Raw genomic sequence first — 21973 nt, forward strand, 5'->3', positions numbered from 1 at the left:
AGTGCTTCCGTGTGCATGAAAGATTTATCTTGTGTGATCTGCCAGTTTACACTATGAAGCAGACAACTTGCATGCAGTGACTCTTCTAGGTAATAGAATCATAGAATCGTAGAGTTGGAAGAGACCACAAGGGCCATCCAGTCCAACCCCCTGCCGGGCAGGAAACACCATCAAAGCATTCTTGACATATGCCTGTCAAGCCTCTGCTTAAAGACCTCCAAAGAAGGAGACTCCACCACACTTCTTGGCAGCAAATTCCACTGTCGAACAGCTCTTACTGTCAGGAAGTTCTTCCTAATGTTTAGGTGGAATCTTCTTTCTTGTAGTTTGAATCCATTGCTCCGTGTCCGCTCCTCTGGAGCAGCAGAAAACAACCTTTCTCCCTCCTCTATACGACATCCTTTTATATATTTGAACATGGCTATCATATCACCCCTTAACCTTCTCTTCTCCAGGCTAAACATACCCAGCTCCCTAAGCCGTTCCTCATAAGGCATCGTTTCCAGGCCTTTGAGCATTTTGGTTGCCCTCTTCTGGACACGTTCCAGCTTGTCAATATCCTTCTTGAACTGTGGTGCCCAGAACTGGACACAGTACTCCAGGTGAGGTCTGACCAGAGCAGAATACAGTGGTACTATTACTTCCTTTGATCTAGATGCTATACTCCTATTGATGCAGCCCAGAATTGCATTGGCTTTTTTTTAATGTTTTCCCCTCCTCTGTATAAGCGTCAGTAGAGACTCCTGACATCCGTATTTGAAATGGTTTCATTTTAATGGGATCAGGGGTGGAAACATTTGACCTAATAACAGCTGACCAGTTGTTCATGCTAAACATGAGAGAGAGCAATAAAATCTAGGTTAGGAATCAGATTTTTTAGAATCTTGGTCTCATTTTAGTCTAGTTACACAGTGAAAGAAGTATTTTGATGAAATAAGTATTAAATGAAGAAATACCTGATGGAAATAAAAAGGTTTTCTTGTATGCTAGTACAGCAGCCAAGGTGGTAATAGCTACTATATGGGAAACACACAAAAAATCCCAACAAAGGAGGAGTGGATCTGCAAAGTAAATGAGTATTTGTTAATGGCAAAACTAACGGCAACAATAAGAAATCAATCAAAAAAAAGTTAAAAAATGAATGGAAATGCTATGAGGATTATATGATGAAACATTACTCAAAGGATGATATGCTATCATGCCTTGAATGAGAGATATGAAGATATATAAGATAACAAAATTGGATACAAATTGAATATAGAACTGTACAGAAAGTAGAATGCACAAAATGAAATACTGAATGAGACAGAAGTCGGGAAAGCGTCAGAGGGAAGTCAGTGGGGGGAGGGGGGAAGTAATGGCAGATATGATTGTATTGTATGTTAATGTATTTTTTTGTATTACTGTATAAGATGGAATTGTATCGATTGTAATAATTTAATAAAGATCTTTATTTAAAAAATAAGTATTTTTACAGTTAAGAATACAGATGAGAAAGGCAATGAAGGCTAAAAGGTAAAGGGACCCCAGGATGGTTACGTCCAGTCAAAGACAACTCTGGGGTTGTGGCACTCATCTCGCTTTATTGGCTGAGGGAGCCAGCATACAGCTTCCAGGTCATGTGGCCAGCATGACTAAGCCACTTCTGGCGAACCAGAGCAGCACACAGAAACGCCATTTACCTTCCCACCGTAGTGGCACCTATTTATCTACTTGCACTTTGATGTGCTTTCAAACTGCTAGGTTGGCAGGAGCAGGGACCGAGCAACGGGAGCTCACCCTGTCTCGGGGATTCAAACCACCGACTTTCTGGTCACCAAGTCCAAGAGGCTCAGTGGTTTAGACCACAGCACCACCCACATCCCCCTGTTATATTAACAGTAGTTTATAGGACAATGCTAAAGACATCCAAAAAAGGGAGTGCTATTAACAATTGGGAGAAGCACAATGAGAACACATGGAATTGTGGTATGACAGGGTAACTGAAATTGAGATAATGCAGGTTTAATGCTAACTTTATTTTTCATAGGAGGGAAAAGAAGACTCAAAAGAGACAGCCAAATAGAATGTTTTTCTGAAGATGAGTTTTAAAGAGTCATGACTCTGGAAAGGAGAAGGAAATTATCCTGATTTCTAACTGATTGTTAAAATCACACTTTTTTATTATTCTAGGGGTGAAAGAAGTATTGAAAGTTGTGAACAGTGCCTTAAGATGTTTCTTTGATCTGAAGATTTTCATGAGGTTGGAGACAGTCATTTATCAGGATGGTCCCCCTTCCCCCAGTCATCTTAAAAGAGAGAGGGAGAGACGTAAAGCTACAAAACAGGCAGTAAAATCTGTTGCAAAGTATACGCCTTGTAGATTACTGCAGTGTCTGCTGCCCACAAACCTTTGGCTAGCATGCTTTCCCCTTTAACAAAAAAACCATGTTGCTTTGTAGCTTTAAAATTATCAGCACATTGAAAAATCTTGTTAAACCCAAAAGAAAGGCCCTGTTTCCCTTTTGATTTAACAGCATTTCAGATGCTGGTGAAAAAAAGGGGGAGCTCTCCTTTTATTCCCGAAGTCAGTAAGAAATATTATGGAAAATTGCGCTAACTCTTGCAAATCCCTCTACAACTATAAAAGTACAAATGAGATTGTCCCTGCTGTTTCAGTCAGGCCTGTGAACTTCAGAGCAATAGGATATTTATAAGAAAATTCCAGACATAGCAGTGGAGCCGTGATCCATATGACCCAAACTTCCCAGTCTTTGTCTATCCTCCTGTCTTTAAGGAAAAACAGAGGGGCATAAAATAAAAACTTGGAAGAGCACAAATCATTGTTATGACTCGTTATAATGAACGATTTGCGTATTGCTTTATAGACTCGTTAGGTTGAGCTCTTAAGGAAAGCTTTTTTTTTTTTACTGCTTTATGCTAATTCTCAAGCCACTCTCTCACCTCAAAATAACAGTGTTCATTTTGCAGCACTGCCTTTCTATCCATCACGAGGTTTTCCAGCTAAGGAAGTGTGTTGTTGTAAAGGTGCAAGTAAGCACCAATCTTCTCAGGGGACAGCAATGTTCCCATTTGTTATCAAGTTCTGTGTTCAGGAGTCCATAAGTCCATTAGGCAGCAATCCTAATAATAACTTGTAAGCCTCCTTGAGTCCCTGTCAGGGATAAAGGTGAGCTATAAATAAATATTTAGTAAGAGAACTCAGGATAGCTCAGCTGGTAGAACATGAGACTTTTAATCCAAGGTTGTAGGTTCAAGCCCCACATTTGGCCAAATATTCCTGCATTGCAGGAGGTTGGATTAGGTGACCCTCGTGGTCACTTTCAACTCTGCAATTCTATAATTCAACAACAACAACAACTCAAAAACAAGTCTCATGAAATTCAATGACGCTTACTCTCAGATTAGACATGCAAGTGGGGCTGGGATTGTAGCCTTAGTCAGAAAAAAAGCTAATGTCAAATTTTATTTTATTATTTATTTTATGAATCTCTCCTGATCACACACCCCACTAAAACATCAGCACTAAAAACCTATATAAAAACCATTTCAAATCCGATGCAGATACAGACTGGGAGAAGAATCTCCACTTAAAAGGAAGCCCTTCCCTAGTTGCCAAAAGGACAACAGAAACTTGTCTGATATGTGTAATGGGATGGAATTGCAACTGATTGGCTCCATCACACTAAAGGCCCAATTCCTTCTTTCTATGTACTGGAATTCCTGATAAGATGGTATCTGCAGGAGGATATCTCCCACAGAGCTTAGGGATCTCATGATGTTTTAGGTTTCCCGGGCTGGATCTAGACACACCAAAGAAGCGTTTCAGTTAAACGCGTTGTAAACTTTGTATGAGAAATCGGGTTAGCAAAAACAGGACTCCACAGCACCATCTGGTGGCAAAGTGTTATATCACATATGCAATGCATGTAAATTGCTTTTTCTTTACCATTCTAGCTAAGTCCCTGGTCTCAACCTATATCGGGATTTGTACACCAGTCCCTGCACCTTGAATTTAACCTGGTAGTTAATTGGCAGCCTATCCTATTCTTTCAGCAGTGGTGTAACATGATGGCGAAATTCTACCCCAGCGGGCAATTGAGCCACTGCAGCTTCTGGCCAGCCTTGGGGGTAACCCCCCATAGCAGTAATCCAGTGTGTTACACATTATTATGATGTGCTTAGAATTATAAAATGCCCAGAAATTAATGCTAGGTTGATTTGCTTTTCCTAAATCATAGAAACAGCAAATTAAGATTGCCCATTTAAACATGGTCCTTCAGTGGTAATACTGGAGGCAAGTATTAAATGGCCTTTCACTTCTAGTTGATAATGAAAACCATGTATGTTTAATATTGGGGCACAGCTGGGTGGATCGGAATAGAACTTTAACTATTAATTCTAAATTTCCTAGCTTTAGTGAATTCTATTTAGAACTTTAATGGTGTTTTAATAGTGCTCTCTTAGGCTTGGCAATATACATTATAGCCAGACATGTCAAACAAGGGTTTTTATTTTTCAATGAAATGCAGATCTCTTGTTGAAAATATTGATGCATCCAAGGACATACACCTGACCTTAGCCAAAAGATGAGGAAGTGATAACCTGATATTTTAAAGCAAATTTTAGCAGAACATTTTCTCTAAAAGTAGTATTAACTATATTTCTTAGTACTGCTGTTGAAACTTAGATCCTTATTTTGACTTTACCTGTGCCATTGACTAGTCAACTTGTGATAGTAGATGATTTGTACATTTCATTCCCTGTCTGGTATAGAAATGTTTTAATCATTTGTGTTTCTGTGCCACCAAGGAGTTAATTTAATATGTGTGACATTGTAGTCCACAGTATTTTTTTTAATCCCTCTTTATCAAAGCACAATATATCAATGTACTGTACCAGTGTAAAAGGGTTATCTCATACACAACCCTCCCCGCCCCTAAATACTAATGAAAATAAAAGAGCCCCTAGAATATTTGTCCCAAATTGGAAAGAAGACCCAACCAGAGAAGAATGGCTACAGAAATTAATGCAATATGCAGAAAGGGTGAAACTTACCAAAAGAAGAAGAAATCAAGATAACAAACTTTTTATTAAGGAGTGCAAATAGATCAAGACGTTAGCAGTATTACAGAAAAAATGTGCAGTTTCTAAAACATAAACAGTAACAGAAGTTGAGACCATTGGGATATTCAGGGAAAGAAGGAAAGAACTTTAAGGAACTGCAGAAAGAGGCAGGGGAGAGTCGACCTTAAAATGTTAGAATTATTGTTGAATGGTTATTGAAATGTTTTCTTTTTTTGTTATAGATGGAAATTATCATTTTATTTTATTTTTTAAAAAGAGTAATAATTTAAATAAATAAAAACCTTTAACAAGTTTTCTAGAAACCCACAGAGTGGCAGGCATCCCCCTGCTTTACTAGTCAGAAAGAAAGGTGCTTACCAAAGGTGTCATGGGCTTTGAAGAAACTCGATCTCAGGACGCAAGGGAGAAACGTACTAAGAGGAAGGCATGCTTGGCAAATCCACACCGCGATCAACTCCCGCCTGGAAACCAATGTCCCCACTGTGGAAGGACGTGTGGATCCAGAATTGGCCTCCACAGTCACTTACGGACCCATTGTTAAAATCGTGTTTATGGAAGACAATCTTACTCAGCTACGAGTGATCGCCAAAGAAAGAAGATAACATAGGGGAAATCAAAACCTCATAAAACAATTGTGTGGAACTATATAGCTTTTTTTTTTTGTAAAGACCTTTCAGTGAAATTCCACTGGCTGCAGAGCAATTGCAGCAGTGTGCAGCCTGGAGCCTTTTATGCATGGTAATTAATAGTTAAAATGGAATTCAGTGTTAGGGCTTGTTTAGTATCTATGATTTGATATGGTTACTATGAATGAACTTTGTATCTTGAACTTTGTATCTTGTTCTCTGTTGTGAAAGAATGATGTACAGTATTTGCAATGTGGATTTGGGCACATGCTAATGATATTGCAGTCTGATAACTTCATTTGACAATTTAATGCAGTGTTGACATGATGGCTAGCAACTAGCAAAGTAGTAAAAAGAAAAATATTCCCTTTTTTGATCTTCCTTGAACGATATGTGGAAGTTCTTCCTCTGGAGCATAAAGCATTTGTGATGATGAGAAAAGAGATGTTTTCTGCATGGACAGTGAATCAATTTTAGGGTCCAATAATTATATGTGATGACTGTGATGGGTTCTCCTATCAAGGATTAGGAAATAATATTCTGCATAAAGGTAAAGATAAAGGGACCCCTGACCATTAGGTCCAGTCGTGACCGACTCTGGGGTTGCGCGCTCATCTTGTATTATTGGCCGAGGGAGCTGGCGTATAGCTTCCAGGTCATGTGGCCAGCATGACAAAGCCACTTCTGGCAAACCAGAGCAACACATGGAAACGCCGTTTACCTTCCCGCTGTAGCGGTTCCTATTTATCTACTTGCATTTTGACGTGCTTTCGAACTGCTAGGTTGGCAGGAGCTGGGACCAAGCAATATTCTGCATCATTTTTACTTATTTACAGTTATAATCTGCCTTTCTTCCATCATGGAACCCAAGGCAGTATATATTTTACACCCATTCTTTAATAACTGATTTAAATAACAATGATAATTATGTATCCCCTAAATTGGGATCCTAGAAAGTTCCTCTGCCTACATTTGCCAATGAAATATGTTAATCAATTGGTAGTGCAAGAAAAAACTAATTATGAAAAGAAAAAAAGTTTTGGCTTTTGCTGATAGGTTTAAAAACACAAGTGGCGAATTGAAGGGCAACCCGTTGAGAAGGTGAAATCCTTTACAAAACTAGGTTTATGTTTTACTTCAACAAGGAATTGGAATAATTGGAATTATGTTTTACTTCAACAAGGAATTGGAATAAGCACTTCATGAATACAAATAAATTGACTAATACAGTGAACTCTCTATCAAGGTTCTATTGGAATAAATGAGGTAGACAAATTCCATCAGCCCTCAAAGTTTATGAAGCCAAAGCCATCCCACAAATTTGTTATAGCACACAAATATGGAGATCTCTTCAAAAGATGAATCTGGAAATTTCCCAGAATAAATATATTTGTGCTATTTTTGATCTCTTCAAAGCAACTGAGTCTTCTATTCTTCATTTGGAAGCTGGTCTCTGTTCAGTGAGGGCCAGAGTGCATCTCCTTGCCCTTAGGCAAATCTAAAATTTAAAAAGGGGATAGGGCCCATTTTAGTACTTTCTGCTTTCAAGGAGATGCTGAATCTTGATGATAGAATTGCAGAGTTGGAAGGGACCTTGAGGGTCATCTAGCCCAACCCCCTGCAATCCCTGACAGATGGCCATCCACCCTCTGCTTAAAAACCTCCAAGGAGACCGGTGGTGCCCATTTCACTGTCGAACGGCTCTTACTGTCAGAAAGTTCTTCCTGGTGTTTAGTCAGAATCACCTTTCTTGTCAGTTGAAACCATTTGTTTAGGCCCTAGCCTCTGGAGCAGGAGAAAAGTAGTTTGCTCCATCTTGCATGTGACTGTGACAGCCCTCAAGATATTTGAATATGGCTATCAGATCTCCTCTCAGTCTTGTCTTATCTAGGCCAAACATACTCCTTAAATAGGGTGAGTCCGTCCTGAAATCAGGAAATGCTACAAGTTATTGATAAGTATGGCCATCCATTTAGGACTGTAGCTGCCTCACTGCTATAATCACTTAACATATGTGAAGACATCATGGGTGAATTACCTCTTTTAATGGAATAAAAGTGGAAGCTATTTACCCCTGTTTTCTTTGTTTGTGTAAGAGACAGTCAAATGGTTGGGCAGACCAGATGCTGAGACAAAAATTCTACATCACAGACTTTCAGCTCAAACATTGGGGGGTGAAAAGGGGGGATTAAATTGAGGGCCTGTTGGAGGCCAGACATTATAAGGGAACATTATTCCAGGGCCTAATTCTGCACCATCCACACCACTGGAGTTAGAGTGTGGCAGATCCAAGCTTGTAATAAGACTAAGCCAAATTGACTGAATGCTGAACAATGTTCTCATTTTCTCATTAAAATAAAATGCTTCTATAAAAGCCTTACAGCTTGACTGACATCTTTAATTTGGAGTAAAACTGTGGTAATGTTCACTAAAGTGGATGACTTAGTTCTGAAAAATGCTACTTGCAAATTAGATTATCAACAATATTTATGGCTTGAACTGCACTATGCTGTGAGTCTGTCGGAGAGGCGTTAAACTATTTGTGTGTCATGCACCAGTGAGACAGCTATAATTAGTTATTTTTGTTAACCATTAGTGTAATTACTGTAGCAGATCTCCATGCAACTGTTCCATGGACAAGTTAAACCTGCTCCCAGGCAGGTTTAATTTATGTATCTCTGGCTTTGCCAAGTATTCTAAGTGTCTTTTAATTATTTCAGACACAGTTCTTAGTTCTGTCTTTGGAAAACTCCTGTAGCTTCGACTTACTTTACTAAGTGTTATGGAAAACCAGATTAATTCAAAGAGAAAATTATTTCATGATTCCCCTGCCATTTCATCTTGACAAATGTCAGGATGTTTGCCTACTCATCAACACTGCTTTGCGAGTGGTCAGCGTATTTATTTTTCATATGTTTACAGTGTAATCCTATGCATGTTTGCTCAGAAATAAGCCACACCATGTTCAATGGGGCTTACTCCCTAGTAAGTATGTTTAAGGTTCCAAGTTTACAAAGCCTAGTTAACATTTACAACAATTTGTCAGCAAAGACAGAAAGGAAAGCTTCTGAGCTCCTTGCAGCCACGAGCAATGAGATGTGCAAGTCCAAGGTTTGCTGTGGCTTATTTTAGCTCATTCTTTTCCCAGTAAACTGTGGTTTGGCATAACTGCCAAATGGAAGGCTATTGAGTCCCGCAAGAGCTTCCATCTTATCTGAAGTGGTTTCGTTCAAACACAGATAGAGTATGAATTACTATAGTTTCTGGATGATGGCCCTTCAGTTTGCAGGTGTTGGGTTGTGCATTTAAATTATCCTTCGCTGAGTTTTTCACCCAGGAGATCATTCAACTATGTCCTAATCCCCAATTTTCAGTCTGATACAGGAAGAGCTTACCACATACTTTTGCACATTTGAATCCATAAGAAGGTAGCTATGCTGTATGAATGAAAAATTTGTATGAGTAACTACATCACTTTTAGTTTTCAAAACATTTCCCATCCTCTAACCTTTTTGTTTTTAAGAGGAGGTGCACTTGCTCATAAATGGCATGTACATTTTAATTTAAATTAATGTTGGGATTGTACTTTTTAACCCAGTTTTATCCAACGGTTAGACAGAAGCAGAATTAAGAATATAATAAATGAAGTGTGGCAGAGGTCAATCAGAGAGTGAAGTTATTGAAAGATCTACTGAAAAGAAGATAATTTCCTGTTTCTGCACTGCTCTACTGTTCTCTGTCTTATGCTTATACTTAAAATATCATTGCATTATTACAATAGTTAAAATATAAAGCCCCGTATTGGCAAAATTTATACCTCTGGCTTAAAATAATTAGGTATTTGTTTTGAATTCTAATGTCCATATTTTCAACAGTTTATGTGATTTGAAAGATTTACCCTTCAAATAAACTGCAGAATTATACTCTCAATTTACTTATTATCCTTGGTAAGTAATATAAACAACCTGCACGTTCTGCTCCAGATGGTGGAATAACTTATCAGTGTTCATTCGGTAATAACTAAGCCCCTAATGAAATCTAAGCATAAGTAATGACAAATGCAATATGTATAGTAGCAAATATTTAAATGGTGAACAAAAAGCATTAGAGTAAATGCCCTAATTAAATGTGACAGCTTAAAATATAGCCCTGTTACATTTGAATGTAACCATGTGAATCAGTAAGTATGCAGCCTTGGAATATTCATTTTGAAATTGGTTGTGCTTTTAGGAACAGCAATTTGGGGGTTTCCAGAATGTAGCCCTTTCTAATTTAAAGCCCTTCCTATCTCAGGGTCTGAAGGTAAGAACAATAGCAGAAAACATGTAGATACCAAATCCCTGTGTCATGAGCAATCAAATTAAATAAGAATGAAATAATAAAAGATTTTAAGGATATGAATTATTTTGTGATAGGAACTTATGATCTGGCTTGCTCTGCCCTATAGCAAGTCAGGTCCATCTAATTCAGTATTGTCTGCACTGAGCGGCAGCAGCTCTCCAGGGTTCCAGACAGAGGTCTGTCCCCATCCTACTTGGAAATGCTGGGGACTCAGCCTTTTATGTGAAAAGCAGCAGTGATTTATCTATTTTATTCGTCAAATAAATAAATAAAATTCCCTCACTAAGGCTGGGATCCTGGGAATGAAGGGGGGAGGGCACTCAAATAGGAAAATCAAATATTCTGCTCCTCTTCCCTTTACTTTGCTTGATTCATCTTTAGCACAGTTGCAGAGAGCTAAAGCGGGGCACTTGCCGATGTTCCAGCACTCAATAAAGATGACTTACCGTATGTTCTTCCTTTGCATTTTCCTTGCAAGACTTTCATATGTGCTGGAATCATAGCTGTCAAGTTCTCCCCCCCCCTTTTTTAAAGAGAAATTCCCTTATGCTGAATAGGCTTCCTCGTGAGAAAAGGGAAAACTTGACAGCTATGGCTGGAATAGAGGGCCGAGGTGGTCTGATAGCGTTAATGAAGAGTATCCTCAAGCTAAAGGTCAAGACAGGATGCGATCACCAAACAGAAGCTTCTGTGCTTCCAGTTCAGGTTTCTTGTTTTTAAAAAAACCAAAACCAGAAGTATAATAAATAGGACTACAATATCTGTATCAGGGCTATGGCTCCTTAAGGCTTCTCTGTTTGGACATCAGCCACACACACTCTCCCCAAGCACTGCTTCATAGCCTCCGGGAATGTTTTTGCCTGGCTGGAATGTGACCTTGAATTCTGGTAAGACCTCTTTCTTGCTTGGATGGACGAGAGAGTAAGTTGTGCACTGAAACTAGACTGTTGCTGTTTAGTCATTTAGTCGTGTCTGACTCTTCGTGACCCCATGGACCAGAGCACGCCAGGCACTCCTGTCTTCCACTGCCTCCCGCAGTTTGGTCAAACTCATGTTTGAAACTAGACTAGTTGTATATTATTTGCTCCATCCACTTTTGACTCTGACCCACCCATGGCATGTGGCCCCTGGCAGGAAATGTTCCCCTCAGACTGAGAAAGGTTCCCCACCCCTGCTTTATCTGATCAAAACTTTTAATTTCAGGTTACCGTTTGTCCTCAGTTAATCAATCACGATATACTTTGCTGACCATTTCTTCATCCTGGTGGGAGTGTGGAGGACCTTTTCAGTGGCAAACCTCACCTGCTGGCTTTGTGGCTTGCATACTGCTGCTGGGTTAAGCTTCTTCTTCTTCTTCTTCTTCTTCTTCTTCTTCTTCTTCTTCTTCTTCTTCTTCTTCTTCTTCTTCTTCTTCTTCTTCTTCTTCTTCTTCACAGTGAGTCCGTAAGTGACTGTGGAGGCCAATTCTGGATCCACACATCCGTCCACAGTGGGAACATTGGTTTCCAGGTGGGAAGTGTTCACAGTGAGGGTTTACTAAACATGGCCTTCCTCTCAGCACGTTTCTCCCTTTCGTCCTGAGTTTGAGCGTCTTCAAAGCCCATGACACCTTTGGTAAAGGCTGTTCTCCAATTGGAGCACTCTCAGGCCTGTGTTTCCCAGTTGTCGGTGTTTATACTATATTTTTTAAGATTTGCCTTGAGAGAGTCTTTAAACCTCTTTTGTTGACCACCAGCATTACGCTTTCCATTTGTAAGTGTGGAATAGAGTACAGTAGTTGCTTTGGAAGACAATAATTAGGCATCCGCACAACATGACAAGTCCAACAAAGTTGATGTTGAAGAATCAGCATTCTTCTATCCACCAAGCCATTACTGTACTTTCCTACATTTATGGTGCCTGGTACTTAAAGGTACTTCAGGCTGATTGGCAATTTGGCAAGGAAGGAAGTCTAACCTCAGTAGACTGCAGATTGTTCACAAAGCATAAAGTTATAAAACAGTCAGTTTTTATCTTACTGTTATTTTGTATATTCGGGCCGTGCTTAGCCTTTCAACATTAACTCCTAGGAAAACACTTTTTGAACTGGATTATTTCGTTAAATCAGCATTGCTCCTTCTGTCTGCCTCCTGCACATCTTCATTTGCCTCTGGTAAAACCAATTCTTGAGTTCACACGAGCTTTTTTTATAACAAGTACTGGCAATCAATTAACTAGTTCATTAACAAGTTTCACCTGATTTTATTGAGCCTGGCAACTTCATATCAAAGACCACTATTCACAGAACTAGATTACAGCTCCTAATTGGCATGTAGGTTTAGGGTTGCTATTAAAACTATAAAACTGATTTACTACAAAAAGAACAAATCCAAAATACCTTAGGAGGGGAATGTTATTCTGTATGCGACATTGTTAAAAAGGTAAAGGGACCCTGACCATTAGGTCCAGTCGTGATGCAACATTGTTACTTGCTACTAATAACTCATTTAACAATATACAGATCTTGTCTCTTATGAACCATAAAGCATATTTTGCATATTTACTTGTTTCCGTCCTTCATTGAATTGATCCATATTATTAAATACTTAGGGAAGAAAGGAACCAATCAAAGTGAAGTACAATTCTCACTGATGCCAATGGGAAAGTTAGATCAAAGGCACTTAAGTGCTTAATGTTTACTTTGCTGTGCTCTTATTAATTATTTTGCTGTGCAGTTATGACTATTAGAACGAGTAGACTCTTGAACTACATTATTTGCAGTAGAATTCTTCATGGAAAGGGCCACTTTTGATGAAGATGTGTGATGACAAAGAAGGATAACATCACTGCGACCACCAGAGAACAAGCCCTTTCTATCCTAGTCACTAGCCTACCCTGCACCATAAAACTCCCCTTTTAATCTTGCCATCTCTCCTTCTGCTCCATCTCAGTGTAAAGTAGACCTAGTCTACAGCAAGATGAGGTAGGAGAGTCCTGGGGTGGTAGAACATATGTTACCACTTCAGACTTCAGGTGTGGACTCATGTTTATGAATGCTTCCTACACTAAAAAAAGCAAAAGAAATTGTAGTATAAAAGAACAGGATATGCTAGAACATAGAGAGTTAGAACCCCTGTGTGTTTTGGGGGACAGGGGGTGGACAGGTGTGGGGGACTCCCTGGTCCTGAATGAGGTAACTGTGCCCCTGAAGGTACGCAGCCTGGGAGTCATTTTGGACTCACAGCTGAGTCCAGGTCAATTCTGTGCCCAGGGCAGCTGTCTACCAGCTCCATCTGGTATGCTGACTGAGACCCTACCTGACCACAGAATGTCGCGCCAGACTGCTCTAGTTATCTCCCACTTGGGCTACTGCAATGCACTCTACATGGGGCTACCTTTGAAGGTGACCCAGAAACTACAGTACAACTAATCCAGAATGCAGCAACTAGACTGGTGACTGGGAATGGCTGCCCAGACCATATAACACCTGTCCTGGAGGACCTACATTGGCTCCCAGTATGCTTCTGAGCACAATTCAAAGTTGGCGTTGGCCTTTAAAGCCCTAAACGGCCTCGGTCCAGTATACCTGAAGGAGCATCCCCACCCCCATCGTTCAGCCCAGACACTGAGATCCAGCACCAAGGGCCTTCTGGCGGTTCCCTCACTGTGAGAAGTGAGGTTACAGTGAACCAGGCGGTGGGCCTTCTCGATAGTGATAATGCCCTGCCATCAGATATCAAGGAAATAAACAACTATCTGACTTTTAGAAGACATCTGAAAGCAGTTTAGGGAAGTTTTTAATGTTTTGTATTTTATTGTGTTTTTAATATTCCACTGGGAGCCACCCAGAATGGCAGGCTATAAATAATAAATATTATTATTATTATTATTATTATTATTATTATTATTATTATTATTATACATGCAGGAAGATTTTAGCAAATGAAAACGTTAAAAATGGCATCTCCCACCTGCAGTGTGAAATCACAGAATCATAGAGCTGGAAGCTCTAGTCCTTCATCCTGCAATGCAGGAATCTTTTTGCCCAACTTGAGGCTCAAACCCATGACCCTGAGAGTCTCATGCTCTACCAACTGAGCTATCCATTTAATTGTTTGTGTGTAGACAAGGCTCCTGGGGGATATTTGAGATCAACTACAATCCTTTTCTGGGACGCAGGTGGCGCTGTGGGTTAAACCACAGAGCCTAGGGCTTGCCGATCAGAAGGTCGGCGGTTCGAATCCCCGCGACGGGGTGAGCTCCCGTTGCTCGGTCCCAGCTCCTGCCAACCTAGCAGTTCGAAAACACGTCAAAGTGTAAGTAGATAAATAGGTACCGCTACAGCAGGAAGGTAAATGGCATTTCTGTGTGCTGCTCTGGTTCGCCAGAAATGGCTTTGTCATGCTGGCCACATGACCTGGAAGCTGTACGCCGGCTCCCTCGGCCAATAACGCGAGATGAGTGCCGCAGGCCCAGAGTTGGTCATGACTGGACCTAATGGTCAGGGTCCCTTTACCTTTACCTTTACAATCCTTTTCAGACATTTGGTTTCCATGGAAACTAAGTGTGGTGGGATGGCAGCAAGCTCCACTCATTCTAGGCACATTTATCCAAAAGTCTGTTTAGGCTCCAAAAGAGTGCATGCGTGTAAGACCTGTCCATAACATTCAAAAGGACGTGTCTGCAGTATTTTGCTCCATCCTATGTACATAAGGTACAAGCTCCATCCTGGCCTATGTTCATTCATTTAAAAATTTGCAGAAGGCCCTCCTCACATGCATGTGGTTTGTCATCTACAGACATTCATGAAGGCACCGGGCTTGGGTTAAAGCTTGTTGTGCCCCTAATACTGAACAGTTCCGGAATACTGAACACCTGTAAATAACTTGTGTTGACAGCCAGAGTCAACCTTTTTTCACACATCTATGCTGGGCATCTCAACCAAGTTATCGAGATTTCTACTTTTTCCTGTTCTGCAACTTCTTTTGGATAAATTTTAAAGAATGTTTGAATCACCTGGAGATTTAAGCAGTGAACTGCTCACCTGCTTTCTTTTAAAAGATAATTAAGCTTTCAAAAAAGCTTCATCTATACCAGGCATCCCCAAACTTCGGCCCTCCAGATGTTTTGGACTACAATTCCCATCTTCCCTGACCACTGGTCCTGTTAGCTAGGGATCATGGGAGTTGTAGGCCAAAACACCTGGAGGGCCACAGTTTGGGGATGCCTGATCTATACAGTATGCAATGCACATTCCTTTTAATGACGTAAACTATTATTAAATTGACAAATTTATACATACATACAGTATTTTAATACTACATGGTAGGGATTCCTGCCAGGTGTGTTTTTCTGTCACCCAATTTAAAAATGCACCAATTATTTGGCATTCTGTTATTTATTGAACTTTATTTAATGCCACTGGAAGATGTGAGACTTAACCTTCCCAAGGGCTCTTTGAAAAAAGAAAAGCTATGCACCAGTTCTTACTGGAGTGTAAAGCTGTTGAAGAGTGCTTGCTGCTCTGCCAACTTGGCAACAGTTGTTTTTTGGGCTAATAAAAGAAGTTACCCCAGACAACCATTTCGAATGTGCCAGAACTACTTTTATTGGGACTATAGAAAGGCCCCAGCGTAAGAGCACTCAAAAGAGGTGTGGACTTCCTTTCATAATTGCCCAATGTATTTTCATTACATCATCAGGAAATTTCTCTCTCGGAGCTTGGAAAATGGTCACTTAAAAAAACTACTTTGGAAACAGTGGACACCATCCGGCCCAAATTATGTACCTTTAAGGCCCATTACTTTCAGTAGGACTCCTGTTCTATACATATTTACCTTGAAGTAAGTCCCATTGAGTTCTGTGGGGTTTTCTTCTGAGTAGACTTGCAGAGGTTTGCATTGCAAATTTCACCTGTTGAAATGTATGGTACTTTTAATTACCTAATGTTTCCTCATTCGCGGCCATTAATTTTTTCTTTGAAAAAAAACTACCGAAGACTAAAGAATAAAATAAACACTATTAAAAAATCAAGTTTTCATCGCAGATGTTGAGAAAGAGTTCCTTAAAATGTTTCCAGTCTTTTGCAAATTCCTTATGGAATTGTTATGTTATCTTCTCACACTCTAGAAGCGTCAAGTAAAACACAGCAGCCCTCCTTGCAGACCTTTCCCTAACACAGAAGAGAACAGGATAGTCTCTGTGTGCAAATTGGTGTGTGCTTTAGATCATGCTATGGAGATAAATGTAATCTACACATGGGTAGAAATAATGGAGATCAATGAACCTTAATGTGATAGAATTAAAAGATAGTAGGTTGCTGAAGCAAATCTCATGTTCATCTAGTTGAGTAGCAGCTTAAACTTGGGAAAACTCATCAAGCTGTATATTTCCCACCCCACGCACTACCAGCAGCTGACAGCTATATGAAGTGAGTACAGCGGTGCCATCAGCGTAGGACTTGGGGGGGAGAAGCCCAGGGCGCCACTCAGCAGAAAGCACAGGAGGGATCCCAAATGCAAAAGGGCTGGCTTTCCACATCACCATGGGGAGTGGGGGGCGGGCTTGTTTCAGTCCAAGGGTCTCATTCCCTTTAGAGTAACCTTCTGTGGTCCACATTCCACTGATTAGTGGGGCCAGAGGCAAAATTGGGCAGAGCAAGAAACATAAATGTAACCTTTGTAGAGTAGGCTAATTTCTAAGGTAAAAGGTAAAGGACTCCTGACGGTTAAGTCCAATCAGGGCTACTATGGGGTTGCGGCCCTCGTCTCGCTTCAGGCTAAAGGAGCTGGCGTTTGTCCAGGTCATGTGGCCAGGATGACTAAACCGCTTCTGGTGCAACAGAACACCACCACGGAAAGCAGAGCGCACGGAAACACCGTTTACCTTCCAGCCGCAGCAGTACCTATTTATCAACTTCCGCTGGCGTGCTTTCGAACTGCCAATCTTCCAATCAGCAAGCCCAAGAGGCTCATTGGTTTAGACCACAGTATCACCCGCTCCCCACTGACTAATTTCTAAACACACACACCACTCTTGGTCCTCCATCCAGACAAGCTAGAAGCATTACAGGAGTTGATTAGACTCTCATTAGAGCATGAGAACTAGGAGGTTATGCCAAAGGCTTTATGGAAAAGGTGGGTCTTTTGAAGTGATTTGAAGAAAGCATATTGATGTTCTGTGAGGCATTTTCAAGTGTTATAGGACAGCAAAGCTCTGAGGGAGCAGAAGACCTTTAGATGGCTGAGAGTAGTGGAGCTGAAAGAGTGATGGACACAGATATTTATCAATTTATCAATAGATAACACTAGAAAAGATATGGGGTGCTACAAGATTGTGGGGGGCGCTGAAGCTAAGGACAATCAGTTTGTGTTGGATCCAGGACTGGACAGGAAGCCCATGTGGGGATTTAAAAAGGGATATCGTGATCAGAGTGACAAGAAACATGAATGGTTTCACAGTTCCTCCATTCTGCACAATGGGAATACAGTGGAACCTCGGTTTATGAACACCTCGGTTTATGAATTTTCGGTTTATGAACGCCGCGGACCCATCTGGAACGGATTAATTCATTTTCCATTACTTTCAATGGGAAAGTTCGCTTCAGTTTATGAACGCTTCAGTTTATGAACAGACTTCCGGAACCAATTACACCCATGCTTCAGTTTATGAACGCTTCAGTTTAAGTACTCCGCGGACCCATCTGGAACGGATTAATCCACTTTCCATTACTTTCAATGGGAAAGTTCGCTTCAGTTTATGAACGCTTCAGTTTATGAACAGACTTCCGGAACCAATTGTGTTCATAAACCGAGGTACCACTGTAATGGTTATTTCAGAAAACTCAGCCAATTTAAAAGCTGGTGTAAATAAAAAATAGTTACATATGATAATGTTGAAGAAGAGTATGGGTGGAATCTCTGAAGTCAAATTTGTCTTTTTAAACCCTTCTATTGCTTTTGTCCTATCATGGACTGCTTTTTATAGGTTCCAAATTCAAAGAGGAAACACTGATCCAGCCAGATACAAGAGCCTGGGAGACAGCTTTAGGACCATATTCCGGACAGAAGGGTAAGGACAAAGACAATTGTTTTATTTATGATCTCACTTTTTAAAAGTTTTTAAAACAATAACTTATTTTAATATCGTTGTTTTGTTTCATGTAATATTTGTAACTTTTGAAAGGAAAGTCAGAGTAACTGACAATATCAAAATGATGATCAATATAAACAAAATAGACATCTAAACAATAAATTACAAGTTTGTGGTAGAATCCGTCCATCTCACCAAACAATGGAAGAGTATACCTTCGAGGGTAAAGTCAAACCATTGGAGGGTTACAGCATCAGCTGTGGCTATAGAGACCAAGAAGGGAGACGAAGGTTTTGCTGCCACATGGTATTTCTTCTTTCTGCGCTTCTCCCAATAGTCATTCCTCCTCTGATCACGGTTGTGGATATATGACCTGTCTCCAGGAATTACGGTCGTCTGCAAGGGATTACCACACAGTGGGATTAATGTTGCCAACCTTCATGTCATGTTTGCAGACATTTTGTAATGCAGAGTTGGTCTGCCTACAGGCCTAGTGCTTGAAGCCAGCTCTCCGCTGAGCTTGGGGATCCTGCCATCTTCCATCTTCCATTCAGTGCTGTGACAAACAAACTATAAAATATATAAAACAATATTTCAAGAACATCATCTTCCTTAGAGGCAGCTTTTGGGGGAGGAAGTTGGCTTAATAGTGTTTGAGGATCTGGGAAGATCAGATGCCCTGACTTGGCCAAGCTGAAGTGTTTTCTGCTAAGGCAAAACCACCAATGGCTAGTACCTCTTGTCAATATTGGGTGATCTGTGAATTTGCAGCATGGTGGAAAAACAATACTAGGCCCTTTTGTATCAATTAGTGTTTTTCTTCACCAGCTGAGTATGTAACTCCTGGAATGTAAAATTTAGCATGTGTCTAAGTTTTTATGTGACTGGGGTTGAAGTGTTTAGAATATTTCCTAAGTAACTATGAAACTGATCTTATTTCATTAACTGTTATTGAATGTCAAGTTTTATGCAGTACAGGTGCGTGAGGTAATGCTGACACAAAGGGAAAGCTGGTGTATGGTAGGTAGGAAACATAAAAACTTTTTTTTTGGAGTTTTAGTGCAAGAAAGATAATGATAACGTTTTGTTTCATTTACTTTACATAGAAGACATGTTTTCCTGAATACATTTCTAGTAGGTCTGCTTAAAAATAACAAATAACCTGTCCCTTAAAAAAATGTTCCCTAACATTCAGACTTACCATGGTTCCGAGCCATTTTCCTTCATGTCCAGGAGCAATAGTGGCTGCTTCCAGGCAACTAGCAGCACATCCTTTGGACTAGCAAAACATTATTTCCTGAGACTGGAAAAAGCACCATGGTATCATTAGACAAAACCTTTAGCAAGAAGGAGCAGTTTCACAATGGAACCAATGATCTAGGATGATGGTGGACTCTCCTTCACTGTGGGTGCTTAAGTAGCCATTTATTGAGAATGCTGTAGCTTAGACTCTCACGCATTGCAATAGACTTTCACTGGCATGCCCACATAGGTCAGTGGCAGAGCATCTGCGTTGCAAACAGAGGATCTCAGGTTCGATCCCCATCACCTACAAGTAGGACTAGAAGTGTTTCATGTCTTGAGAGACACTTCCAGGAAAGGTAGACAATATTGAGCTAGAGGGACCGATGGTGTGACTTGGTATAAGGCAGCGTCCTGTGTTTGTTATTGCTGGCATGCTACTGTTGTAATAATAATAATAATAATAATAATAATAATAATAATAATAATACCCCGTCCATGTGGCTGGGTTTCCCCAGCCACTCTGCTCGGCTCCCAACAGAATATTAAAAACATCAAACATTAAAAACTTCTCTAAACAGGGTTGACTTCAGATGTCTTATAAAAATCAGATAGTTGTTTATTTCCTTGATATCTGGTGGGAGGGTGTTCCACAGGGCAGGTGCCACTACTGAGAAGGCCCCCTACCTGGTTCCCTGTAACCTCACTTCTCGGAGTGAGGGAACTGCCAGAAGGCCCTCAGAGCTGGACTTCAGTGTCCAGGCTGAACGAAGGGGATGGAGACACTCCCTCAGGTATACTGGACCATGGCCATTTAATGCTTTAAAGGTCAGCACCAACACTTTGAATTGTGCTCGGAAACGTATTGGTGGGAGCCAATGTAGGTCTTTCAGGACCGTTGTTATATGGTCTCGGTGGCCTCTCCCAGTCATATATAGGTCCATATTTGGACATTACATTATTGTGATGAACACTTGCACAGGTACAGTAGGCCACGTCACACGTAAATCAGGGCCTGAATGTGTACCACATTGCAACCTTGTTTCAGAGATATTTCTAAGCTTGTTTCATAACCTCTATCATTTTCAAACATACCCCCAGGGCATAAAATATTCCTCTTACCACCATGATTTGTTGGCTTGAAAAATGACTTCGGGCAAGCTATTTTTCACATTGGTAATAACAGGCAGTCTCTTAAAACAATATAAAAATAACTTGCTAAATCTTAGTATGGAATAAGAGGACAATAACCTTTTGAAAAGCATCTGCTCCTAGACTTTTCTCTGTCAACACCAAAGATTAGTGAATGTAACACTTACTCTTTTAATGCAGCAGACATCGGCTTTTTCTGGTGAGCACTTTCTTACTCATTGCAGGCCCTTTGGTGAGCTTAGCCGCTGCCAAACAATAAGTGAAAACTTTTGTACTGGTGTTAGGCTGAGTGAGAGCTGATCAGGAATCTGAGACTCAGCCACAGGCAGGTCGTAGTGTTGACAAGAAGAAAGCATGAAGAATTTTGTTTTCTTTTTCAAATCTTGGTGCTCTCAGTAGAGGGAAAGAGGGCAGCCCTTGTGTGCTTTCATTCAAATGCTTGCTAAAGAAGGTTACTTTAAGAGACATTGTGAGCTGTAATATTAAGCGCTGCTTTTTGAACAATTCAAGTTAAGGCTACACCTTACTAGTTACAAACTGTGCTCTCATCATGAGGCTGTTTATTTTCATTAAGACTGCCACCATAAAATCCAACATGAAATTTGAATTGAGTCGGTTATGAGGCTGTGAGGAGCAGGATGGCTTCAACATGTGGAATTTCTGCTATAGGGAAGCCTGTTTAGCAACCTTATTTGGAATTTAGGAAATTGGTTTAAACCTTCTTCTTTAGGGAACTTTTTGCAATGCCAGGTGAAATATACTAGGAGTCCTGTAGTGACTTCATGCTCTTTATTGTAGCTTGTAAAAAAGTGAATGAAATGCCCCCCCAAACCTCTAGGTTTTATATACATTATTTACACAATGAGTCCCGTCTGATTGACAGATTCTGCTTCCCTCCTGGAGCCTGATTGGTCTTTTCCTGCAGGCCAATCAGTTGTTGCATTCTATGATCCTACCAGCCTAATAGGCTGATTAACTTCTTCCTGGAGCCTGATTGGTCTTCTCCTGCAAGCCAATCATTTGTTGCATTCTAGGACCCTACTTGCCTATTGTTCTAGGATCCAAGCTTAGTACATAACATCAGGTGATGACAATTTAAATAAGCCTCAGATTATTTTATATTTGGCTGCCATATTTGCTTGTCTAATCTGAATATTTCATAACAGCATTTGCTTTAAACAACTGAGGCACCTGAGAGAATTTTCGTCTCAGAAATCTCACCATAAGCTACAGTAGTCAAAGAGACATAGGACAGTAAAGTTCCACAATGAACCAGATTTGGAGGTTCATAGTTAATGGGGTTGGCCGCTAGATTCTGTCATAGTCTTTTCTTCTTCCAGAGGTTGGATTATGAAGTTTCCAGGGTAGAATTTGGTTAGGCAAACTCTGTGTTTCCACAGCTTCCTTCTCCCAAGGCTTGAAAACATCACTGGCTTGGTTCCTAGAACTGTTGG

General features: G+C 40.4%; 1 protein-coding gene across 2 annotated transcripts in view; it reads left to right on the plus strand.

Annotated features, from left to right (window-relative positions):
• Positions 1-21973, plus strand: part of SLC25A21 (solute carrier family 25 member 21) — a 275507-nt gene that overhangs the window by 169906 nt on the left and 83628 nt on the right. For both annotated transcript variants that reach the window (XM_035109126.2, XM_035109135.2), the window contains exon 3: positions 18021-18104. In XM_035109126.2, coding sequence (XP_034965017.1) covers positions 18021-18104 — 84 coding nt within the window. The remainder of the gene's footprint in view (positions 1-18020; positions 18105-21973) is intronic.

Source organism: Zootoca vivipara, chromosome 1, assembly GCF_963506605.1.
Source record: "Zootoca vivipara chromosome 1, rZooViv1.1, whole genome shotgun sequence".
NCBI classification, from domain to species: domain Eukaryota; kingdom Metazoa; phylum Chordata; class Lepidosauria; order Squamata; family Lacertidae; genus Zootoca; species Zootoca vivipara.